This window comes from Ips typographus, linkage group LG6 (assembly GCF_016097725.1).
Source record: "Ips typographus isolate SLU linkage group LG6, UJ_Ityp_2.0, whole genome shotgun sequence".
NCBI classification, from domain to species: Eukaryota; Metazoa; Arthropoda; class Insecta; order Coleoptera; family Curculionidae; genus Ips; species Ips typographus.
The window spans coordinates 9,973,378-10,001,208 of record NC_138427.1 but is presented as its reverse complement, the minus strand read 5'-3'; the positions used below and the strand labels follow the sequence as shown (position 1 = coordinate 10,001,208).

At 33.9% G+C, this 27,831-nt stretch overlaps 1 protein-coding gene across 8 annotated transcripts in view; it reads left to right on the top strand.

Moving 5' to 3' along the window:
- Positions 1 to 27,831, top strand: part of mub (poly(rC)-binding protein mub) — a 57,981-nt gene that overhangs the window by 14,905 nt on the left and 15,245 nt on the right. For 2 of the 8 annotated variants that reach the window (XM_081982555.1, XM_081982554.1), the window contains exon 1: positions 26,343 to 26,663. The exons of 1 other annotated variant lie outside the window; for it this stretch is intronic. In XM_081982555.1, coding sequence (XP_081838681.1) covers positions 26,543 to 26,663 — 121 coding nt within the window. In that variant the 5' untranslated portion in view covers positions 26,343 to 26,542. Of the gene's footprint in view, positions 1 to 25,039; positions 25,086 to 26,033; positions 26,193 to 26,282; positions 26,305 to 26,336; positions 26,664 to 27,831 lie in introns of those variants that run through there. 5 more of the 8 variants (XM_081982560.1, XM_081982558.1, XM_081982557.1 and 2 more) reach the window with 5 other exon arrangements.

The window sequence follows — 27,831 nt, the reverse complement described above, 5'->3', positions numbered from 1 at the left end:
GTTGTCGTTCCGTCTCTATTACATGTAATTTACGAATTTTTAACTGGATGACGTAAATAAATTGTTATTAGTTATGAGCTGCTAGAGAGTATACTGCCCTGCATCTAATTACTAGTAACTAGGCAAAGGAAAAGGCATAAAACCCACAAAAGCTGTATCGAAAGCATATTCAAATTGCGGAATAGCTTTTAAAAGCAGACTCTCTCTCAATGGTCTTGTCCACTTCAAAAACGATACAAGCAGGAAATCAGAAAACGTATCCGACCATAAAAGAAGTAAAAGGCGGAAAATACACGGCACTTTCAGAGAGATAATCTCATAACGCCCTGTCGATTTCAGCTCTAGCTTCAGACTCTTACACGTTATATCCCCGGAGATACAAATTCCATTTTAACGTGGTTCAGCCTGACATGACCCTCCTCTATTATTGCGTGAGTGATTTATTTCTTTCCGATCAATCAATTTGGGTTACTCAACGTTTTCAAAAACTGATTTTTTACTACTTATAGGAGCTAGCGGTCAACAAAATGTTTTTTTTTTGTGGACGAATTATGAATTGGGGCTTAATTCTGGTATCCCACAGTAATAAGAGATCCAATTATTTGTCTTCTTTTTTCGGTCAAAATCGTCTCCAAACCGGATAAAATTGTTTGCGGCTTAGCGAAGGGTGAGGGTCAAAAACCCAAACAAAAGGGACTTGAGCTTGAGTTTTGACCAGCTAAACCCAATTTTAATTTGAACTGTGTTGTTCGAGGGTTAGAGTTTGGAGTAACCTATAAAGAAAATTAAGTTACCACAAACAAACGTACGTGTGGCAGAAGGAGTCATATTTCACACACCTGAAAGTTCAGTTCAGAGAACTTTCCTTCGATGATGGCCTGGATACGTCACTTTTGCCTCGCCTAGGGATGGAAACTCCATCACAAAGTATCAAATACGCTTTTAAAACATAAATGTTTGAAAAGCATAAATGTATCATTGTCAGTTCCAGTTTCGAGGGAAACTTGACTGGTAACGGGGAGAGATTCGAAGAAAATCGAAAACTTTCTGGCCACATATGCTGGCAATTTATTTCGGTTAGTAGGTGGGCCACAGTATTTACCTGAACAATATCTGGAAACCGACGAATCTTTAATAAATTTAGTGTTTCATAAAAGGCTGTAATTTCTCTATGGAGCTGTGAAGGTGATTTGAACATTGTTTGTCTGTCAATCCTTTCTAGTAGAACCGAAATACATGCTGCAAAATCAGCTGATCTATCCCCTTCAGACTACTTGTTGGGCAGCATAGGACAGACCTCTGGCTATATTAACCTCAAAATAATCTAAACTGTATGTTTAGGCATCATTAAGAGATACAACTATTAAATTGCAAATAACCAGCATTCGGAGAACCAGTTCTGTTTCGTCCGTTAGCAAATAGTAAATTTAGATGAAGAGGGCCATAATCATTATTTACCCTCGTTTCCACATCGAGGGCGATAGAAATTACGGACCTCTCCATGGGCCCTCTTCCAATAAGGACAGGAATACAACCGCGGGCCAGAAACTTCCCACCCAGGGCACAAAAGAAACTTTCTGCGCTCATCAAAATGTAAATGGCTCAATGCGGTTTATATCCAAACCGTCTCGCTAACATGCTAAAGTTAACTCTGTATGCCTCGGTGTGGATCGCTTCTCAAAATTATTATCTATTCAATTTGTACGCCTAAACGTTCCGACTTCCTGCTAAAGGGGAGGTTTATGCAAAGTCGATTTCCTGGATTTGGAGTCAAGCGTGAGAGATAATCAATCCAGTTGTTAGGACAATGGAATTTGGCCGGATAAAAGCGTGAATTGTACCCGATGAATAACATGTGTTCCTGAATGGTTTTATAGCTTTTTAAACTAGAAAATTTGTCTGGTTAACTTGTTTGCAATGAGTTTTTATTTGTATATTAAAAGTTTGATTTTGCAAAAAATAAAATAAAATGAGTAGCTTGAAAAGAAGGGAGGTTAACTCTAGTTTGTTATATAAACCATGTTTTTGGATAGGAAATTCAATGAGGATTCCAAAAATGTACTTAAAACTGTCATTTTCTTATTCCAAGTTATTTTTAGAAGCAATTTTGTTTTTGACTGTCTTTTCAAACTGTGTTTCTGGCAGTTCAAACTTTGACACCGTTTTCTCCCTGACTGTACCTGATTTTTTAGAGTTTTTTTATGTTTTTGGATAGGAAATTTAATGAGGATTCCAAAAATGTACTCAAAACTGTCATTTTCCCACTCCAAGTGGGGTTTACAGCCGATTTTGTCTCTAACTGTCCTTTCAGACTGTGCTTCTAGCAGTTCAAACTTTGACAACAATTTTCTTCCTGATTGTACCAAATTTTGTAGTTTTTTTACGTTATTGGATAGGAAATTCAATAAGGATTCCAAAAATGTGCTTAAAACTGTAATTTACCCACATCAAGTGAGTTTTACAGGCGATATTGTCCCTGACTGTCCTTTAAATAGAGTTTTTTGCAATTCAAACTTTGACAGCATTTTTCTCCCTGACTGTACCCCATTTTTTTAGTGTTTTTTACGTTTTTGGATAGGAAATTTAACGAGGATTCCAAAAATGTGCTTAAAACTGTCATTTACCCACTCCAAGTGGGTTTTACAGGCGATTTTGTCGCAGACTGTCCTTTCAGACTGTGTTTCTAGCAGTTCAAACTTTGACACCGCTTTTCTCTCTGACTGTACCCGATTTTGTAATGTTTTTTTTACGTCATTGGATAGGAAATTTAATGAGGATTTCAAAAATGTGCTTAAAACTGTCATTTTCCTACTCCAAGTGGGTTTTACAGTCGATTTTGTCCCTGACTGTCCTTTAAATAGTGTTTTTTGCAATTCAAAATTTGACAACGTTTTTCTCCCTGACTGTACCCCATTTTTTTAGTGTTTTTTACGTTTTTGGATAGGAAATTTACCGAGGATTCCAAAAATATGCTTAAAACTTTTAGGTGAAAACACTATACAGGGTGGTCAAAAAAAAATTTCATGGGCTATGGCTGTTTTTCCATAAAATGCAAACAGATATTTCCATAAAACTTTTTAGGTGTCCTGTCAAGGATAAAATACGTTTTTGACGTTTTTGACTACGTACGACAGTTGACACCTACAAAGTTTTTGTAAAAATATCAGAAACCGTTTTGAAGAAATAAATATTTTTTTTTTGTTCAAATTTTAACATCCTGTATCTCCATAGCAAAACATCTTTGGACCACAGTTTATATAGCAAACTAGAGTTATTTTTTGACGTCGTTTTTGACGACCCTGTATACAGAGTAGTCGATTATATGTATAAAAATCGTAACAACCATAATAATGAAAATTTGGTGCAGAAAAACGTCAAAAATAATGTGGTGAAAAACGTGCTTGAAAACCGAAAGTGTCACCATTTTGAATTTTCAGATTTTTCTTGTTTTTACCATTCTGTAGAGTTTGGCTTTTAATAATTTGCGCTAAACTGATCATTTTGAAACTAAAACACTAATACAACTTTAGTTTGTTAATAGAACATAAACAAAGTTTGTTGCAGTGATTGTTTTTAGAAAACTAACTTTTCTACTACAAACGTTTTTCCTACTAATTTTTTTTAGTTTAATTAAATGTCGGTTACACTCAACGATTACAAGTATACATCATTCAGGTGAAAAACCATTTTGTTACGATGAAACGTTGGGTCGATAATTAAAATCCGACTAAAAAGGGCCAAAAGCATAAACTTGCACCGTACAAAACTGACGGAAAATAAATTAGTTTCCACTTGTCTTGGCTGCGTTTCGGTTTGTTGTTCCCAGTTTTGCTAAATTATATTTAGGATATTCGTTAGGAACGCAATGAATCCTGAATTTGACAGGAATAACTCAAAGGATCCCCGGAATACAATCCCTGGCATTTTCGGCTCGATTTTAAGTCTTCCTTTTGCCCGATTCTGTTTCATCATACCGGGCTAATAATTATTTTCTATTGTTTGCCTGTTAATTATGGAATTTTGCGAGCTAGTTATTATTAGTATTTTAAATTAACTTCCGTTGCTTTCCATTATCTTAAAACGAACTTTTCTTTATGCTGAGTTTATTTAGTAATTTGATTTAATTAAAAATATTATTTATGGTGTATGTAAGTTTAGTAATTAAATAAATTTTGCACGAAAATCATTAATTTTAATTTGTACTGATTTGACGTATCAAAAGAGTTTTCTAACAAGCCATACGTGCATTAGCAACCGAATGGAGCATACACGTCAAGAAGCACAAAGCTCATTTATATTTTATTGTTCATAAATTAAATATGAGGGCAAACTCGGAGAATAACGGGCAATGATAACAACGAACGGCGAGAATCCTGGAATTGTTTTGGAGCCTTTAAATTTCAAACTAATGCATACAAACCTCTCCTTTAAGTAAATTAAGTTTGCTTTATTACTGTTTTAACTTAATGAGTAATAAAAGCAAACTTTAGTGATGATACATGCACGTGTGTCGTAGTCTTTTCAGTTATGCCGACTGACAATAACGAATCTCAGATGGCTTCCTACATTTTATTGCTCTGGTAAATAATAAATCTTTTAAAGACCAGATGCGCTCTGTCAAATTGTCAAGAAAATTATCTTAATAATCCAACTTCCTCAACAAGAATCACTCTCCTATTTACGACCAACCATTTAATGAACCTCTTTACAGGAGTTTCTTTTTATTTTGATTGGCATTACATTTTAATTCAATAGAGGGGCACAATGCTGAACAAACCGAGAGCGGGCGAAATTATTATTTTCATAAAGCCCGTGAAGCAGGAGATTTCTAAGAGGACGTCAAAACGTCTCTTCAGTCAATATACGTTCCCGTCTGAAACTCTGAAACAACGTTCGGGGAGTATTATGTTAACGTAAGTTCAATTAACTTCCATTAAAATATTTGACGTTAAGGAGGCAAGAGCTTGATGTCGGACCTGATTCTCCTTGAAAGCAGTTGGTTTTGTTACGGGGGTCTTCTAAAGAATATTGTTTGAAGGACAAAGGAACCAGGAGAAAGGAATTAATAGACTGTGTTGATACTATGGTGTCTAGTTTTAACACACCAGTCCGGATTAAAAAGCTCTAAAATCGTGAAAAAACGTCTTAAAAGCAAAACTATTTTCCTCAAAACAGCATACAAACTACTAAGAGCATATTAAGGTTCTGGAATGCTTTAGAGGCATTTGGAAATTCTTAGACAGTTCTAGAGCGTTCTCAAAGCTTTTGGAAACTTTTAGACCGTTTTGGAAGGCTTTCGACAGCTTTAGAAGCATCTTGGAGTTTCTGTAGTGTTTTAAAACCTTTCTGGACTGCTTTTAAGATGTTAGAAACCTTCTAGATGATTCTAGGAACTTTTGGAAGCTGTTAAACTGCTCTAGAAGCATACGGAAGCTTGAAATTTTTAAGAGCTTCTATAGATAAGTTGAAAAGTATTTCAACTTATAAGAACAATCTTGGCTGTTTTATAAGCTTTTGCAAGCCATTTTGGAGCTTCTATAGTGTTTTGGAATGTTTTTACATTTTTTTAAATTCGTTTGGAGCATTTGGAAATTATTTGGTCAGTTTAAATTTCTAAATTGAGTCTTACCCATTTTGCAACAGATAATTGGTATATTTTTGTCTCTGAGAAGCCTTCAATATCTCAATATAGCTATTGCAATTGTAAATTAACTTATACAAAATAAAACCAAACAAAAAATAGCAGCAAATAAGCACAAAAAAAATGACAAAATTTCTAGAAATCCATGGAGTGAACCACCTTGTGGGTACATTTTGCTTACCCTCACTTTTAAAGTTTATAGTAAAACCCATCACTTCCTTAATTTGTTTGAAGCAAATGTCAACCATAACAACAAAAAGTCCGGTAATTACTCGTAAGCCTAAAATTCAGCAATTAATTGCATCAAACACGAAACCCGCAAACGGGCTAGTAAATTAAGATTATAGGGAAAATCCGAAAATTGATTGCCGCGATATGTACGAAGTTATGCGGCTATAAAACTGTTCGTTTTTTGAGATTAATCGTCATACGTGGATCTGCAACGTGATTCCAAGTCGGGACTACTTTTACCGTAAACGTTTGATAAAATTTGCAATAGGGGCACACTTAAGAAAACACCATAAAAACATTGTTTAGAGTACGTAATTTTGTTAACTTTATACAACAGATACGGAAAGTTAACGAAGTTTACAAAACAAATTTGCACGCTTCTTACCTAAAACTGGTTAGAGGGGCTAAATGATTAAATGAAGTTTAAAAGGGAGCCAAGCAAATACGAGTTTGCGGTTAAATACATCAAAGGTTTTAGTTAATAAGTTGATTTTGTGATTTTATTAAAAAAATATAATTTACATTACTAAGATAGTGTTTACGCATAGTTTGTTTGAGTTGTATTAGAACTAAAATCGGGCAACCCGTTCCTAACCTAACATTATAAATAATATGACACTGTCACTGTCAAAATCAATGTAAACAAAGGGAGAAATGACAGCTGGAATGCCCGAAACTGTTTTCAAAACTGATCCCCAGAGGGAGTGTCTCTTACCTTGAAACGCCAATACTAATTACAACAAAAAAGTTTTTTGGTAGACGACTCTAATGTTATGTTTATGTTAGTTTGTTATGTCTTGTTGAACTGTCAAAAGTCAAATTAAAAGCGCAAACGTCAACATTTGATAATATATTTTAATTTGATAATACCATTAAAATTAATACCATTAAACGGTAACAACGTTAATATGAACCCAATTATCGTAAAACATTTTTCATCCATCCACCTATTATCGAATGTTTTGTTGCCAATCCAAATAACGAACATGGTCAAAACCGAAATGGATATGCCCTGTTCGAAAAAACATTTCTATGAATGAATACGCCCATTCTTTTTATCCATTAACTTTATACCAAATGACATGCATTTTCACTTTAGATTTAATAAAAAAAAAATGATTCAATATTAGATAACATTGAAAGTCAATATTATTCACGACACAGCAAAATTTCGATAACAATCCACGTATTAATGAAAAGGACTGTAGAGAAGTGGAACATTATTAATTTCCACCCAAAGCATCGCAGATATGCCGCACATTGCAACAGCAATTAATAAACTTATGATACTTTACCACGACCCAGTGAACTGAACGGATATTATCGATCGAATCTATGTAGTTCAGGCCAAATTGACAAAAGTTTGGCAAAACAATTTGAAGTGACTGGTTTCGGCTTTCCCAGAGAATGTTGTGAACACCCAAGAAAAAATTTTGTAATTGGGAATCAAAGTTGTACTCAAACACTTATTTATGTAACTAAAATAAGAATAAATCTAATTCAAGCTTGTCCTTACTGACAAATGGTAATCTAAATTAAGTCCAATCAAATACGAAAATTGGAAGCCTCAAAGACTGTATGTTGAAACTTTCTCAATTAAATATCGGATTGATTAATAGACGATCCTTCAATACTGAAAACACTCGAAACTTTGCTCCCTCTTCCTTAGATATGTCATTGCAGACGTCATTCTAAGTTTGCTTTTAGCTGAAACTCGACGAATGCAACAATGAACCTTTTTGGGCGGGTTTACTTCTAAAGTAAAACTACTTAAAGGCTTATTGGAACTTGATTATATTGGAAAGTGCTTTTTAGGAATTACCTCAATGGCGCTTTGTTGGTCAAATAAATCTTAATGCGTGAGTCCGGTGAGTGGAATAGGAATGTCCTGAAGTTGTCCATAAAATTTTGTTAATCAATCAGCCGACGTATGGTGGTGATTTGTTGTTGTATTGATTGCATTTTCATCTGGCCCTGTTTAGTTAATTAAAACTTCAACTTTTAAATTGATTGTTCAATTTGCCATGCAGGCGATAGTATTTCTACAAATCGCGATAACTCTCAAAGACTTCACAGCCAGTTCGTTAAGTGAACTTCGAGGAATCTAATTTAATTTTAATACTAAATTCGTTTAACAGTGAATTAAGAGCACTTTTCCGCAGTGAACTTTTTACATTTTAAAAGTCGTTTTTCAAGTTATAAAACGAGTTTCGTTTCCTCTCTCTTTTCAGATTCATTTCAATAATTGTGTTTCAAGCCGAACCATTGATTTTCAGGCAAGAAATATAGTAGACGGCCATTATTTTTCAAATAAAACGACAGTCTTTCGGTATTGTTTTTAAGGCCAACTTTACGGGACATACGTAAAACTTTATCGCGAAAACTAATCCCTTTTCGCAAAAGTTTTGACTTTATATGTTTTTAAAGTTTGAACACACAAATAGATTCGACGATAACATTGCATCGAATTCGACATAAATCATTTTCAATTTGAGTCGGTTGAAGAGTGCGAGAGACCCTAAACGTCAAATAAATCAATTAGGTCTGGAGAGAAAAATGGGGACTGTATCATTTCTTGCCTGAAGAAGTTTGGATTTCATCTGAAACTTGGATAAACTTCTTGAAAAACGTTTTCTAGATCGATATAATTGGTATTATGTTTTATAGTTTAATGGAAAAACTTAGAATTCAAGAGTGATTACATTAAATTATGGGGTTAATGGTGTAGTTAACTGTTCGTAAAAGCAAGCTGAAAGCTGCTTTTTTTTGACCAATCACAAACTAGCCTGTGCTTTTTACGCAAATGCACTGACTGTACTAAACAGGACCGTACCTATTTGAATTTTTATTTAAGAGGCTGTTCTTTAATGTTTCCATTGACTTGTACCTTGTACATATTTGAGAAATTTATTAGTTACGAAATTGTATCCAAAATCCACTAATAACATAAATTGTGATGTTGATATGGATTTTGGCAAAGTCTATGCAGGTTTTTGACTTTGGCTGTACTGAATAGGACCATACCTGCTTAAATCTGTAATACAGTTTTTGTTAAGTAAATATTTGCTAAAAAATGTAGTATTTTCGAAATTTTACCAAAATTTAAAGTAAAATTTATTAAAACATTAGCACCATTTTAATAAGACTGGTTTTTAAGGTCACGTGACATTTGTGAGCCATTTTGACAGTTCCTGAATGTCACGTACAATGTTGCTAGGTCTACAGTTAAAACGGTATATCTACCGGTTTGTTTTACAAAGTCACGTTACGTTTCACCGCAGTTTTGACAGTTCCTGGAGGTCACGTGACACTTTTTCGTCATTTTCACAGTTTTTACAAAATCATGTGACATTTTACAACTATTTTGACAGGTCCTGAAGGTCACGTGACATTTTTTTGTACATTTCCATAGTTTTTCAAGATCATATAACATTATCAGCCATTTTGTAACAATTTTCAGTTATTTTGACAGTTTTTAAACGACGTTTAACAACATCGCAGCAAAGTTTTCGCCTACTTGGCCTGTTTTAAAGGTTTTCTGTTTTTGTCTCGCGCATGCAATTATCAAAGTTTCTCTGTCTGATATTGCTTCACATACAGACAGAGACAGTTCAAAATCTTAAAACTAGAATTCAAAAAATCCCTAACATAGATACGATACGAAAGGTTAAAATATTCTTTTTTACAATATTTGTAATTAAAAGTAGGGAAATAATAAAATGAAGGTAAAAGATTAATTAAACAAATCTAAATCCCAATTTTTTACAAGAAAAATGTTGGCGAAATTTATTTGTTTTTTTTATGTTTGAGTAGGAAAAAAAAATTGTAGAATTGTCCGATAAAAATAGTGTAAATTTGCGAAGACAACAGGAATAAGTCTTCAAAACGACCGTCGCCATCAAAGTTTTAGCGTCCTAAGTGAAAATCTCATCTTATAAATTGGTACAAACGAGACAGAGGCAGCTTTAGCAACATGGAAAATAATAAATAATTCAGGCAACGTAAAAAGGATTCCCTGACATTTGATGGGAAACGAGACAATCCCAAAAGCTGTCTAATGCCCGGATGTTTGTCACTCTCGCTGTCAAGCCAAAAACCCACGAGTGACAGGGTAGAAAGCCGGCAGCCGCCCATACAAAATAATACATCGAAATGCGATAAAGGGACCTAAATAGAATTTCCAGTCCAATCATTCGATATCAATTCTGGCGGGAAAACTGGTTTAGAGTTTTGGCCCGATCGGTAACACTATTTTCAATATGCGGTAGCGCTTTTGGTTACAAATTTCCTTGTCAATTTTACTTAAGAAAGTCTGCTTAGTATTCCTGTTGTCAAGTAACTCTTTTTTACTAACTTATTAGTTGTATGGTACGTTTCAAGTATTATTAATACAAAACAGAAATGTACACAACAGTTTTAATAATCAGATATTTAATTACGTTTTGCTCTTTATATTTGGCATATAACCAGGCACTTTTGCGATAATTAAATGCCATTACGTAAATATTTGCCTCCAATTATATTACCGATTCAACGATGCAAATAACAAATAAAGCCGTTTACTCGAAACTGGGTAAGTTAAATTAAAATAGTGTAATAATATGTTTTTTCCAATCCACATTTCAAATAACCGTTTTTGGGGAGGTCAATGAATATTAAATTGAAATTTAATGGTTACTACATTATTAAAAGTGTATAAAAGATGTAAGTTAAAGGAATAAAATCGTCGTTTGGAATAATTCCGGAAATAAAGCCGTTCCTGCTTATCATGATGTATTTTAAATTTCCGATATTTATACGTTATTTGAATCTTGATAGAGGAAACCTGTACGTCTGCTTCGTGTTTGTAGAGATTCGATTTTTGTAAATTCGCTATAAATTGCCAATAAAGATTGCAGAGGATTTCATCAGTTAAACCTAAAACTATCATACTTTAACCTAAAACCAACACACATCTTGACTCTCATTGATTATACTCTAAGGACATAAGAGATAGGAAATCCAGACGCGGGCTAAAATTCAGTTATGAAAATTCAGTTTTGGGGTCGTAAATCCGGTTTAGGTGGTAAAATGTTGACCGATCGCGATCATCCCCAATCCAGTTAAGTATAAACAGCTACACTTAAGACGTAGAGCAACCAAGTCTGAGAGACGTGCGCGATAATGGAATTAACTTTATAGGAAAGTTGCGGAACTGGGTCTTTAGCTATAATAAATAAGGTGAAGATGCTCTTTCCCTTCTCCGAGTTTGCCGACGTTTATGGGTAGTGATGAGCGATACCGTGATATTTAAATCACAACGTTAATTGTTACCGTTATATTTTGATATCAGTGATTTAATAGTGTGACGTGATCACGACATTCAGGCATTCACGATTTCGGCTACAAGAAATACAGATCATCTTCCAGCCATAGCTCGATGTACGTGCTGTTAATAAGGCGCGATGTCGCTTGCGGCTCGTGTTAAGTCTTACGATGGTATTCGATAATCGACTTTATAGCAAAAACCGCGTTTTAGTAAGTCGCAACTTTGAGATGGGAACTTGGAAAAATCAGAAAACTGTAATCGTAATCACGTTATTCACGTCACGCTTTTGCGATACTTTTGGTAGCAGTCGTGATCAGTGATTTCTAAATATCAGTGATTAAATCACAGTTCGTTATATTTCGCTCATCACTATTTATGGGTTAAACTAAATTGCGTCTGGTTAGCTTGCTCAGGTGAATGACACGTTTGTTTGCCTTCTCATATTATCTACCAATTAGCGAAATAGGGGATTTTGGAGCATGTGGAGAAACACTAAAACAGTCCCAAATTTATATACGGTAGTTGCACAAATCCTTCAGAAGGGAAAATTGTTTATTGTTACTTTTATTTAAAATAAGTCCGGATTAAAAAGTACTAAAATCGTAAAAAAACACAAAACTCTTTTGAGTTTCAGTTCTAGAAATTTGTTGAAGCTCTTTAACTGATTTTAGACTGATGTGGAAGCTTTCAAAATTCTTTTGAACTACTTGAAGAGCATTTGGACAGGTTCTAGAATGCTTTACAAGCATTTGGAAGCTTCTAGACTGTTTTGAAGGGCTTTAAAAGAATTTTGGAGTTTCTGTACTGTTTTAAACTAAACTAAACTGCTATAAAAGCATACGAAAATTCTTAAAATGTTTTAAGAGCTTCTAGACTGTTATAAAAGCTTTTGGAAGGCTTTTGACTGCTTTAGAAGCATTTTGGAGTTTCTGTAGTATTTTGAAATCCATTTAGACCACTTTAGGAACATTTGGAAGGTTTCTGGAGAGTTTGAAAAGCATTGAATGTTTTGGACTGCTTTTAAAGCATTTTGAGAGCTTCTAGACTAGCTGAAGATCATTTGGAAGCCTTTAGACTGTTCTAAAAGCTTTTGGAAACTTTTAGAACATTTTGGAAAGCTTTCGACTGCTTGGGAAGTATTTTGCAGTTCTCGTAGTGTTTTGAAACGTTTTTAAACTACTTGAGGAACCTTTGGAAGGTTTTTGAACAGTTTAAAGAGCATATTGAAGGTTCTGAAACGTTTTAGAGGCATTTGGAATCTTTCAGACCGTTCTTCGGAAGCTTTTAGACTGTTTCTCTGAAAAAAGCTTCTGAAACCTTGTAGACATTTTGTAACAGATAACCATACAAAAAAAGCAGAAAATAGACACAAAAAAAGCAGAAAATAGGCACAAAAAACTAAAATAAGCACAAAAAAAAGAAAATAACAAAAAAAGCATTAAAATATTTGTCAAATGACGTGTTTTTGCATAAATCGTTCACATTAGATGTCAAAGGTTGGTTGCTTTTATTATTTTCAAAAAGCAAAATTTCTATAAATCCGGCTTCTAATAATAAGTAAATCGCAGCACAGTGGGTCATTTGCGATTGGTAAAAAAAAGCAGTTTCCAACTTATTAGCAGTTTTTTTGACTAATCACAAACTAAGACTCTCTCGAGACTTACCAACAGGGTAAAAGACAAACTCATTAAGCTCAACTTGACATTGAATTTTCCCTCAATCTGTGCATTTCCTCTTATTTATGAAGAGTAAATAGGATCGTTGCTCGAACCACTGGATCACTTAATTTAGCTGCATATTAAACAGCTCTACGTAAGCGGGAACAGGGTGAATCCAGTCTAAATGTACATAATTCTGACTATACTAATATGGTATTGGATATTTAACTAAACCATTCACCGCACATGCATAATTCGTTATTGCGTCCCGGTTCTGGAGCAATCTAGTGCATTATTTGGGAATCGGGCCGAAATGAAGTCAAATCGGTTCTGGTTAAACCGATTTGAAATTAAAATGTCACCATTAGTTTAGTGGGCGCCCATTTGGCGATAATAAAGAAAAACTTTAATACCCAGTGTTCTAGAAAGGTGTACAGCTTATTACTAAATTATCCTTTAAACTTGTCGTTAATAATTTCAAACAAATTAGAAGAATAGTAAGTTGTTAGTTTGTGATTGGTCAAGAAAAAACACACGTACAGTACTCAACCAATTTCCCACTAGAACAATTTTTAAACCAAAAATGTTCTCACTCAACTAGTTTGAAGTTATTTACCCAATTCTCGGTTATTTTTTCTTCTAATGTTATCCAAGCTTCTTAATTGTTTCCTAGCGATTACGAAACCCATTTTCTCTCAGCTTAGCCGGGTTAGTTGAACCATTAATTCCCTTAAGTAGCCGAAACTCTTAAACGATTTAGATATTCGAAATGGTTATATTTTCAACAGGAATTTTGTAGGCAGCTCTGAGAATAATTATGGTCTGGGCTGAATTTAAGACAGTAAACTTTTCTGGATGAGAATTTCCATATAACTGTGCTGGAAAATACATTGTCTCGTGTATCTAAATAAAATGTCGTGGGATGTTCCAATAGAAATTTATTACTGCTATGCATTTACCGGAATATTTGTTGCAGAGAAACTGTTACTTATGGTCGTATGCCGATACAAAGACAAACAGCTTTGGCTTTGTCATAAATCAATCGGAAGTGAAGCATCTTTCCAGCTCATTTGTTCGAAATTTGCAATAGTAAACATTTGAGGGTTTCTTGCTTAATTGATTGCATCGGTTAATAGAGCTGGTAATCCTTTGGATTACAACCTTCTCTTTTGTAAGCCGGATTATGCAAATCGAATAATTCAGGTTTGCTCGAGAAAAATACCACTCTTTGTTTGATTGCCAGAAATACCTGGAAGTGTATATACCATTAAATTCTTCTCAGTCACGTCTTATTTGGACCATTTAGCACGCAAAATTTACGATTTGCTAAAAGACGTTAAAACCTAATCATTTCCCCCTGCTCCACTTTTCCGGTTATCTTTTCCTCCCCTTTCACAATGAACTACAGGAATTTTATCGTTTCACGACCGTCGTGATGAGAAACGTTTTTTAATTAAACTTCCCGTTTGTTTCGTCTCAATTCTAATATGTTGTTTACGCTTTACTGAGCTTTTTTACAAAGCGTATTGAAACAATCAACTACTTTGATTTGATCTGTCTCGCATCACTCTGAACAGTATGACACACAATTTTTTTCCGGAAAAGCACGTTGATATTACTTAGTTTTAGACTACAAATTTTCCGTAAAATATTAGTTAATTATATGGTAAATGAGTTAAACAAGACTAGTATAGTTTGATGATGCTGTTTGAACTTGAAACCAAAGTAAAAAAATTTTGTAACAACGCTAATCTACGTGACTATTTTAAAAATAGAGTTTCTTGGCTTTTCTTCAACTATTTTGAAAGTACTAATTCAAAATGCTGGAAAACTGACACTCTTCAGCCTGTTAAGACACCAAAAAGTCTTCATATTGATTAAAACTTATTTGATTGTGTCAAAATGTGCAAAATTAAGAATGTTACTGTTACTGATACGAAACGGTTACATACACAATTATTGTTACTCTAAAATGGTGAAATCGACCTTTTTGCACTTATAACACTTAGTTAATGTGTACTGATGATCACGTGACAATTTTGTTGTATAGCAATGTGGTAGTATGTTAAAAATGACACAGTCGGATTTAAAGCAACTTACCTCTCTCAAAAAACCTCTTGATACCAGATTTGAAAGTAATATGCTACAAAATGTACAAGAAATTTAAAAAAACTTTACCATCCTGTATCTCGAAAACGGAGCAATTTCGGACAAAGGTAACTTGCTTACAGGAATACGTCAGTCAGTAGGGTTTTGTACAGACCTTTTAAAGACACCCTCTATAAGTAGTACATCTATTAACTGGAATACTAATGTACTAATGTCCGTATCTCCAACATTATCTAAGTTAATTTTAAGGACAGCTTAGACAACTTTTGTTGAGACTGTATTATTTTGCACCTGATCTGTCACATTCAAATCTCAACATAGCTTAAGTTGTACTCTAAATCGACTTGGAAATGTCGGAAAAACAGGCATTACAGAACAGTTTGCCAACATGTTTCTACAATAGAAAAATTTAATAGAACCAATAACAATGGTGAATCGAAAGGTATTTTCGTATCGCGTGTATTGCATTAAATCATAAATTCTGCATGGCATTGTATAGGTTAGAAATTAATGTAAGGTCCAAACCATGTCGAACATGGCAAAGCAATGTACGTTAAATGTGCCCGGAGTCAATGTATCTGCGGACATCTGGATAGAGAATACTAAGCTCGCTTGTATATAAGCCCACAATACGTTTTAGAGCACAAAGGAAATGAAACAATCGTGAAACACACACGTTGATGTTGCAATATGGGATTTTATTCCCTTTTGTTTATTATTTGTTCGTTTCTAGTGCGGAAATTTATTGAAGATCTGCTATTCAATAATGGTGGGTGTAAGTAGGATAACGTGCCTTTATGCCCTTAGAGGTAGTGCAGTATAATGGCGGTGGGCAGGAAATTGCTTTTTGCCAGATAAATGTGATCATACTGACTGCATGCTTTAAAATAAAATAAAATTGGCCTTAGGGAAACCAATTTGATATTAAAATTTTTTTCTCACCACGCCGTAGTAGGAAATAATATCCTCAGCGCTCTCCTTTTGCAGTATCATACGAGGCTCAAAGGATTTCGTCTTAATATAAAAGTAAATGACTCGGGATTAGGTGAAGTATTTTGTACTTTTCCCTAGGGCATAATTACGGAATAAATCGATTCGCGGTTCCATCGAGTTTTAAACGAGCTTTCCCGAAACACCATTAAACTTTTACGCCAGAAATATTACGTTATGATTGCAAAAAGGTGTTTTACAGAGGACAGAAAGTATTCGGTTGAGCGTTATTACAATATACAATGCGTCCCAAATACTTGTCGCATAACTGACATTCCAATATCGAGTCCCCTAATCAGCGTTACAAGAAAATGCTTTCAACCCCTGGTCTAAAAAAAATAATATGCTTTCATTAAAAAAAAAGGTTTTTTTAAGAGAAAATTTGCTTGTAATATTGAAATTTTTCCCCAGAACAGAGATATTATCAGATGAATGTTTCCTTATAACTAGAAAACAGGGTGAACCACGTTACTGACATATTTTCTGCTTCAAATGTTACTACGGAAAAAAGATTCAATAAACAGAGAAAACTGGGTTGCTTGACTATTTTACAAGGTAAATTTAGCGTTTTAACTCAAAAACAATATCAAACCAACTCACTGGCGAGCATTAATACTGCAAATCGGATTATTTGTATAATAAAACTGGATGGAAAGTTAAACTCGATAAATTAAAGATTCAACGATAAATAAATAATGAGGCAGAAGTTTTCTGCCAGCAAGATTCAGTCCTAAACTGTGTAAAAGTTTAATTGGTGCTAAACTCTTACTTGGCCCCCCATTATCGGGTTAAAAACTTTATTATTCGGATTAAAGGGCCATTATTTGCTTGAAAAGTCGAGAAATATTCATTCTAAGCGGTTTCCTTAAGAAATGATTAGTGTGTATTGGATTTAAGGGTGAAAAAAGTTATTTTCCAAATGAGTAGCTCACAGTATTTGAAACATTCAGTATAGACATATCATATGATCAGATTTTAATTATTGATTCTTGCTATAAAAACCGTACTTCAAAAATACAGATTTGTCATTAATAGTTCCATTAAATGTTGACATAGTGACAGATCTCACGTGGTTTTAAAGGATTTTTATAGGCAGTCACGTGACCATTGTCAAAAATCATAAATCTCAAAAACACTCTTTATATCGAATAGTGCTTGAAAACGTTTCTAAATCCTGATTTTTGCAACTTTAGAGCACCGTTTGACAGTTTTGACGTTATTGACAGTTGTCACGTGATTTCAGAAGACTATTTAGCTAGACTATGAAGTGACAATTGTCAAAATAACTGTCATAAATCTCAGAAACACGTTTTATATCAAATACTGCAAGAAAACGTTTTTAAACCCTGATTTTTGCCACTTTAGAATATGATTTGACAGTTTTGACGTTATTGACAGTTGTCACGTGATTGTAGAACACTATTTAGTTAGACGGTCACGTGACAATTGTCAAAATAACCGTCACAAATCTCAGAAACACGTTTTATACCAAAAACGCTTCTAAACCCAAATTTTTGCAATTTTAGAGCAAGATTTGACAGTTTTGACGTTAGTAATAGTCGTCACGTGAATGTATAACACAATTTAGCTAGACGGTCACGTGACAATTGCCAAAATAACTGTCATCAATCTCAGAAACACGTTTCATATCAAAAACATTTCTAAACCCAAATTTTTGCAACTTTAGAGCAAGATTTGACAGTTTTGACGTTAGTGATAGTTGTCAGGTGATTTTAGAACACTATTTAGCTAGACGGTCACCTGATAATTTTCAAAATAATTGTCATAATACTCAGAAATACGTTTTATATCAAAAACGTTTCTAATCCCTGATTTTTGCAACTTTTGAGCATTGTTTGACGTTATTGACAGTTGTCACGTGATTTCAGAAGACTATTTAGCTAGACTATGAAGTGGCAAGTGTCAAAATAACTGTTAAATCTCAGAAAATGTGTTAAAATGTAATTCTAGTAAAATTTTGACAATTCTTACAATAGTGACAGACATCACGTGGTTTTAGAGAATAATTTGGAGTAAGAAAATGTCAAATGTCAAATGTGCGTGTTTTTTTTAGAATCTTTTTTAAATTTCCAATTTAATAAACTGAAAAAGTATATAAAAAGTTTCACAACCAACATAATGGCAATAACGTAATTAAAAACAGTAGATTATATACAAAAAACGGGAGAACGGTAGAAGAACTACAACAACGGTATACCTAGCAACATTGCATATGATTGTAGATAACTAGTGATAGGGACTGTCACGTGATGTTAAGATGGCGACGATAAGTTGCACTGTCTGGCGGTGTTATGTCCGTTTTCCCAACATTGGTACAAGTCGAGTTTAAGAACAGCTTAGATAAGTTTAGTTTAGATTGATTTTGCACCTGATCTGTCACATTCAAACTTCAACTTAGCTTAAATTATAGTTAAAATCGACTTAAAGTGTCGTGGAAACAGGCATTAGCGAGTGTTAAGTATCTCGAAAACGCTCTGATTTAGAGGACTGAAGATTGACCGTTTCTATTGAATTTAAAAACTGATGATTATAGGTTATGATTGGTCACAAACACATTTAGAGTTATCATTTGTTTGTGACTTTAGTGTAACTTTATCTTTGACCGACATGTTTTAGTTTCCAATTCGCTATGCATAGTAACAATAAATCTGACCTACATATTTAAGCATCCTCAAAATCCATTTTTATCCACATTGGAAGGCTACAAGATAAAGAAGAGAGCTTTTCTGTCAGGATATTTCCACTACGCGAGTCGAAAGCTCGTTCAGTAATTTTACATTTCAGTAACTCAAGCACAGATTACTATTTTGCTTGAAACTTGAATTCTCCTATTTGCTGTCCGTTAATTATCATATTTTGAACTTAATTCAACGGAACCGTATTACGATGCGTTACGCTTCGGAAAATTTGAAAAGTCGCCCTTATCCTATGCTACTTTATCTGGAAAATAATATTTTATGGTCTAACGATAAGGAATTCTTAAAAGTGAGCTGAAAATAAAATATTGCTTGCTCGCAACAACAAGATTTACGCCAAGAGCGTACGTGAGGTCGCTTGTGACTTTTACATTATTGTGGCCGTCCTCCTCCAAGAAATTATTATCTGTTTGAGGGTTTTATTCTTTTCAAACCTTTATAAAAAATAAGTTCTGTTTTCTGATACCCACAGTCTACATTTGTAGCTCTGATTTATGTAAATACTGCACATGTGAAGAAAAACTCAACTTCCTCGATTATTAAAAATTATACCCTTTTCGACTGTGGAGTTCTTAAAATCAAATTATAATAACGACTTAAGGTCGTAATTAAGACCGACTAGGAAAAAGGGTACATTTTTCATCATTTAAAGGAAACATCCATTGACAGAGGCCCTTAAAGTGCGACGGTTGCAAACTAAAAGCCATCACCCTTTTCGTTAAAAGCCTGTCCTTGCTATTTGAGCCAGATTCGCCCAAGCAATCTGGCAAACGACGTAAATTTGACTGGAACATAATTTTATTTCCTAAACAAGTTTTTTTTTGGTACAAGTTGATGTAAATTTGTTTAACCTGGGCGATTAAGGGCCAGGTACGAAGGGCTGTATTAACTAATCTCATCAATTACAGTTGCCTGTTAACCCATTACACTCTCAAACAGGAAGTCTATTCAGCACTCTGGGTTATTTAGTTCGAATCTCGACAATATTGTCTTTGAAAAAGCAGTTTTAAACGTGAAAAATATTTATCTTGGAATATTACAGGCCAATATTTGGCCATCCATTGGGTAAACTCAATTATTTTTTTGAGGCAAAATGCAAAAAAGAAGAAGTTGTGCTCAAAACCCACCGGCTCTATGGCCACTTAATTGGAATGAAACAGCGAAACGCAAGCTGTGCGAAAAATTTCCGGCTGATGCTGAAAACCCTCGAGTGAAACAATGGAGAGAGTTTGTAGGAATTTTCCTTGTAAAAAAAGTTTCCTTACCCGAGATGAATCGAGTTGCGCCACTGTGGAAATCAATGCCTGACAAATCTCTGTCACGATTTTTTTTAACTTTGTAGTTGTTTTGCTACAGTCAAGAGACTTTCAATTAAAACAAAGTAGAAAATACGGTCATTTTGTTGTACAGTTAATTACCTAAAATACTTGTCATTCCATAAGTTCAAAATTAACTGTATTTTTCAACAGTTAACCATTATTTTGACCTAACAATTCCAGCACCTCTCCTGTCATACCGTCAATACTAATCTCTAACATTCCAAATGATAGAATGTTTAAGGCATTTGCAGAACTTCTAGCACTTTTCAGAAGGTTGTCAGAAGCATTTAGAGGTCTCTGGCACTTTTAAAATGGTCCTGGAAGCCTCTGGCAATATAAAATAGTTCTGGAAAAATTTAAGACAGTTGTAGAGTTGTTTTAGTAGCATTCAGAGGTCTTTGGCACATTCAAACCGGTCCTAGAGGGTTCTGACAATTTAAAACAACTCTGCGAATGTTTACTACACTTGTAGAAGCTTTTAACCCTTTTTAGAAGGTTGTCAGTGGCATTTAGAGGTCCTTGGCACTTTCAAAATGGCCCTGGAGGCCTCTGGCAATATAAAATTATTCTCAAAAAATTTAAGACAGTTGTAGAGGGCTCTAAAAGTTTTCAGTAGCATTTAGAGGTCTTTGGCACATTCAAACCAGTCCTAGAATCCTCTGTCAAATTAAAACAACTCTGTGGATGTTTAAGACACTTGTAGAAGCTTCTGCCACTTTTTAGTGCTATTTAAAGGTTTCTGATAAATTCAAAATGGCTCTAGAGGATTTTGATCATTTAAATAAATTCTTGGAAAATTTAAATATACACTCTGCAGAAGCTATAGTATATGAGCAAAACCGTATATACCGTTGGAAAACCTATTTTGCTAGTTTGTTTTTCAAAACTTACAGTGCAGATTTTGCTTTTCTAGTCTGTTTCAACCAATAATTTAAATCTCACAAAACTCATCTTGTTTAGGTTAATTCATATTTTATGTAACTCAATCCGCCGAATTTAGTAAATACGTCCAAAAGAGGAACCAAATGAATATTCATGATTCGGTCGAGAGGTTTACTTTGTTTTTGACTAAATTGTTCCTGTGACGTTTCTCTCTGTTTAGTGTTGAAACAATCATCATCTCTGATTACCTTTAGTATTATCAATCATACGGCTACTTTGGAAACACTTAAACCTTGATGATGAAGAAAATGCAGTTAATTCGCCTCTCTAGGGAAATAATCAATTACGCGGATTCATTAATCAGCTAGTACCAAGCAATTATTACTGACATAATGATTTATGAATTTTGTCATACATAATTTGATCGAATACGACACACATTTTGTTATCTTGTGACTGCACTACTTTAATCATCATACTAATATTTCAAATAACCGGTAAATTATAGGGTCTAAGCAATGCTTTTAGAGTAATTGAATGTCTGAGTTACAGCTCTCAACTCTAACAGCTCCTAAATAAACACATCTTCTGTCCAATAAACGTCTAAAGATGAGGAATTGTCGGAACCTTTTGTATTCAATTGTTTTGAGCATATTTTACTAAACAACAATAATATACGCGTCAAGTTTACTTATGCATAGTTAACTCTATCGGTGCATGGCAAACAATTCGGGGTATTTATATCGTGATTACCCGGCTAATTGGCGGAAATTTGTGTGCTGTAATTAATTTGTTAGTTTACGCAAAATAACAGCCTATCGATTCCAAAGAGGTATTGATTTTACTATTGTATTAACAGAATTTTATCACATTTTGTTGTTTCTGTAACTAAATTGTGCATATACGGATTTAAAATGTCAATTCCAATAATCATCAATTCGACCTATATTAGACGTAAAATACGAACGGATTTTGTTGGGGAGGTTTTATTCGAAAACAATGGGGCGTAGATTAGCGCCGGGGCATTTTCATAAAAATATTTCAATTAATATTGTCATTTATTTTCAGTATGTCTGATCGGTGCTTTTGTCCCAAGATCAATATTGTGATTACATTATTTTCGAAATGGAACTCGGTAACATTGGCTTTATTATTCGACCACAATTTTTGGTTAATATTTATTAAATATAGATGACAAGTTTAATAACAAAAACCGTAGCAATGTTAGTGTAATTTTATTTATTGTTATTCTGATTAGTTTTTTTTTTACCCTCCCAAACGTTGTTTCAACCAACACATTTAATAGTGTGTTTTGAAAAAATTATTTTTTTAAACTTCTACATTAAAATATTGTCAAAACTCAATGTTCGAAATTGATAAACATGAATAGCATATCCAAGATACAGTGAATTCATTGAAATAGCAATTATGCCGATTTGACGTTACTGACAGCTGACAGTACTCGGCGGTTTCTTGAAACTTGACAGTTGTGTTTGTTTATGGTATTTTACGTACATAACGTTTTGAATTTTTGATAATGAAAAACTGCAATGTGGACAATAACTGGATTTTTTATGTAAGTTCGATTATTTTCTTGTAATTTGTGTATTTACATGAGCGTTTAATGGAAACCGAATTCGGATTGGTCAAAATGTGAATCGGTCAAAAATTCAATTTTAGATCAGTCAGAAAGCCACGTTCAAAATTACACATCATACCATAACTTGATTTCAATTAATTGAGATTATTAATCGCCAATTAATATAACGTTAAACGATTATTATCCTAAAAAGTTTGAAAAAATCTAATTGTCAGGTTGTACCATTGACATTCAAACGTTAAAAAAGGACAGAGCTAGTACAGGCAAAACGCGAAAAATATCAAGTAGGCTGGGATTTGACTGCCCTTACTGGAAAAAAAAAACTTAAAAGGTAACCTGCGATTTCTACCAAGCAAATATGCCACTCTATAGACATTTTTTGGTTTAGTTTTACGGATTCAGAGTGAAAGCCCCAAGGGGCCATACAACATACACAGCTGATCACGATCCGTCATCAATCCTGTTCATAGAAATAGCAGGCTATGAAGACACAAATTTTGACATTTGATTAAAAGGTATTTCGATAGAATCCGCCGCCGGAGGGAGCCACTTTATTTTTTTCTAAAAAATCGCGTGACCTCAGGATTACCAATTTATACGCAGGCCACGTGATTTTTGGATCATATCGCGTTTAGATCCGAAAGAAAACGACTAATTACTAGTTGTCATTGTTGTTGTCACTATGACATTAAGTAGTCTGCCACGTGCTAGCCGTAAAGAAATGACTCTGATTATCACATGACTAACTGTTAAATATCGTTACTTTTGATCATTAAAGTAAAACAATTGAAAAATTATGCATTAATGGGACTCATTAATGAACGATTTTGCATTCGTTATCGTCCATTAAAAAAGGCTGTTAATACACAGTGGACGGAAAAACTAATAAATAATAAATTTACGACTAATTTTATTTACAGTATTTACAGAGAGCATTCTCATAAATTGACATTTTCTTGACCAATCACAAACTACCAACAGGGCTGTGATTTAAGCTGGATTTATGGATTTACAAAACACAACATAAGCACAATTGCATAAGCATAGCTTCTTGAAATGTTAATTTATAGATTTTGTGTTAATCTCAAAACAAAATTGGAACCAATCACATCGCAACGTTTCAAATCATTTTATAAATCAAATATAGTCCGCCTTTTACCCTCTGTTGGCTAAATAAATCATAGAAGGAATGTAAAAAAGGCCTTCGGACCGCAAACGAAGGTCGGTAAAGGGAAGCACGTCATATTTTCTTTATTAATAATATATTAAACCGTCGAAATTAAATTTCTGCTATAATTCACCTGGGTTTCTAAGGTCTTTTTGTCGTAAGGAACATTTTACGGGGCATATTAAGTGTCCGGGAAATCTGCTCCGAAACGGCGTAATTAAATTAGGCGGAGCGCCATTGGTGTAAAAGGGGGACGTAAAAGTAAGTGTGGTGATTAGTAATTACCACCTGGGAAGGTAATAAATGGAAGAAAGTTGCTGTTACTGAGGAAAAAGTATCACTTTCTGTTTATGACCATACAATGTGTGTATTCTATTATGTATATCGTATTACCCTCCCCTCTATATCTATAGCCGAAATCCATTAACTTATTACGAAATTTAATGGCCCCAAATTGAGTTATCATCAAAAAACATATTCTACTCGATTCATGCATAATTTTAAAAGTTTCAGCTCGCCCTAATAATGGTTTAAAATCCGTTTTAATTAAATGTAATTTAATAAGTATTTGCATATTATCCGTTTGCGCGAGGATGTTTAACCGCATACACGGTCTCATTTTCCCTCACTTTTTCCGGGGCTTTTCTCATGCAAATACCATTTAATGAATTCGGCTTGGCTAGAAAATTGCTTTGAAGCATAATATTATAGAGCGCCTCCGAAAAAAAAAATTGAAAGTTTATTGTCGAACTTAATATAATAAAACGGTTTAATTAAAAAGCAGCTTATCGATTGTTTTTGTTGGTTTAGAATTTTTATTATAAGGTTATTAGCATACATGGTATAGTCAGATAAAATTCCAGTCAGTAATTTCGCATTTATGCCATAAATAACTGATCCACCATCTAAAAAAAAAAAAAACAAAAAACAAAGGATAAAGAAGGGTTAGTCACCCCTTATATTAGGTTTTAAAAATGCATTAGTATTGTTTCCATTTTAGGGGGTCAGCCAGATTAACCAAACTAGAATGGTTTTTCAGCGTACTGCCTACTGTTGCGGTATTATAATTAATGGCTTAACCGACACAAACTGGAAAACCAAATTATCTGGCTAATGGTAAAATATTTCAAAAGCTAATTAAACTAGTGCACGTAATTAAATAGTATACAGTTTCAAAGGAATCTGCATGGGATTCATACCGGACTAATATTCCCAATTCACTTTTCTTCGAATTACTATTGTGGAATGGCAGTTAGACTTGTTTATGTAATAAAACGAATTTTTCAGACGGAATTCAAGAAATTTAATTAGGACCTCTAAAAATATGATTTCAGAATGTTCACTCTCATTTCAGCTAGAAAAAAAAACGGAGTAAATAAAAATACCGCGTAACAGTTTTTCTGTTTTTTTTTCCAGGTATACAACGTCCAAAGTGGATCGGAAACTCTTCAGTTTCGTTCAGGTATTTTTATATTAGAATTGAGTTTTTAATCAATCAACAAGGAGGATTCGACTCGTGTTTCGTGTCGTTTCAATTCCATTCGTTTCGAAGCCACAAAGTAGTAAAATCACGTGACCTATTTACTTCCGCATAAGAAAGCTTCACGTGACGTTTTAACCAAAGCCAGCTTTTTAGCCCCGCAAGAAAGATTAAAGTAAATTAACAAATCACAATTATTTTAAGCCCCAATTAACACAAAAACGGGCAGATTAGTTATATTGTATAATTCCTAATTTTACCGTGATGAAATCAGCCATCTGACATCTGTCGAAACGACGTCAAACTTCCAGCTTTCTGTTTACAATTTTTTTTCCTTCACTTCCTAGTTCATTGCATATTACAAGTTTAGTACAGTAAGCTGTTTATTTATATCGCACAATTCAAAATAAAACTAAAACTATTACACTGACCTGCCCTGACATTGAAACGTTTCCAGCTTATTACTTTAAAACTCAAATGTCTTGTTATCTTTATCGGGAACATAAGTTTTTCATGTGTGCTCTCTCTCACTCTTAGTTCCGACGACTATCAACATCCATTTCATTATTTTTTAAGCCTGATTTGTCATATACGACTTATAAACAATAAACACCGGACACTTCTAGTTGATAAAATTGGTAGAAGCTCCCGGACTATTGTTTTGTATCCGGCAACAATTCAGCCTCGAATTCTCGATTGTCATTACCGCCATGCGCTTTGGCTTTACTGCATTGCCAAACTTTGCACTTTGTTCTTGATGTTTTTCAGTAAAACCACATTAATTTGCGTCACGTAGTGGTCACAAGACTCACAGGTTTACTGAATTTTTTTTGAAACTACTTAAATGTTATTTGAACCTTAACTAGTTTTCAGTCAAGGTATTTTGTTCCATCTGTAACAGCATTGTTATTCAGATATAAGACAGTCTGGCATCATGGCACCGACCGTCTGTCAAAATTCCGCATTTAGAGCTCATGCGTAGCGTTGGCAACATTGTCGTCTGAAGCACGTGTGATTGGTAGGGTCGCGTCTCCGAGTTCACTTAACAAAATACTTTTGTAGTTTTTACCAAAGAAAAATTATTTTGTTGTAAGTTTTTATATACATTTAACTTTATCCGTAAGTTAGTTAGTTGTAGTTTTGCCTTTGCTAGGCTGAAAACGGTCGGTGGGGACGATTTGATGCCGATCCAAAATGCTTGGTTATGTGCTAGTTTGGCTTGGGAGTTTTTTTTGTGATATTCCTTGGAAATTTCTATTTTGTGTTTTGTTTGCTCCATTCCAGCTTAAAAAAAACCGTAGTAAACTAAAACAGTGTTAAAAACTTAGACAGGAAGTGTACAGAATCAAAATAAGCAATTACAGACAAACTTGACCTGCTCTGGTTTCATTTAATGACAGTCTGCAAGGCAAAAGTTTATTGCCCTTTCCCAGCTTCTCATGACTTTATTTTTAGTAAATTTAAAATGCATGGAGATTTTCACGAAATTTTTCAAACAGATTGCAACATTGTGTACCTTAATACACAACTCCAAAGCTTGTGCTAGTTGCACAATTTTAAGTAAAGACCCATTTGTTTATATAAACATAATTTCCATGTAGATACATTATTACTAAGTAAAAGCTTGTTTAAAACCTATTTTTCTCAATTTAAATCCAGCTTTGATATGGTTTCTTGATGTTTGTTGTGTCTGGTCACTAAAAACAGTTTCTACTTGGATTTACAAGAACTAGCTCATTTTAGATAAATTGTTAATCTCAGTCTGTAACAAAAAGTGTGTTCATGTTAAAATATCTAACTGGCATGTGTCAGTGTCACTAAAACTGTATGTGTTAATATATGCCGCATTAATTTTCAAGCTCCATGGAGTGAGAAAAGCGTTTTTGACGTCACGATGACGTAATTTGGCAAAAACATAATCGGACCAACTGTCAAATTACGTCATTGTGACGTCAAAAACGCTCTGCTCACTTCATGGAACTTGAAAACGAATAGAGCCATAAGTAAATGACCAGCAATTAAGTAAAGTTCCAAAAAACAAGATTATTTATAATTTAGTACCTATTCTTTCTTCAGTTCTACAGGGTGTATTGAAAATAGCATCCAAGATCATTCAAAATTTTCACTTTACATATCACGAAAATTTTGGTTAGGTGGTCAATTACTGGTACATTCCACAGTTGGGTGTTCCAGTTGTTATTCCTAGCATAAAATCTTAGTTCAGGGAATCATACACATTATGGTATGTAAATATCTTCAAGGATCTAGTAGTAACCATTTATTACATTTTCAATCAAGTCTTTGTTGTGGTCAAGCAAACAAATTTGAAGTTGCAATGAATAGTGCATTGTACACTTTTGCCATACAATATTTTATCACAGGACATTTTAAATTGATTACATTTATTAGGCACCAACACCAGTAATTTGTTTAATACTCCACTACAAATTTACTGAAAACTGCAGTAGATTTACACAATGAAAACATGTTATAAAAGATTCCCATTTAATGGGTTTGCCTTTTTTTGAAATTATTTGGGCGATGTACTTTTCAGAAGATTTGAGACGGCAATCTAAGAAGTGTCGGGCGTAATAGAAAAATTGGAAAGCCTCATCCAATTTAAGGCAAAGTCGTCTTCTATGTCAGTCGAACCAAAACGAGTACAAAGTTTATCCTTACACAACTCTTTAGACAATTTTATAGTAGAGGTTTACTTTCAAAGTTGTTG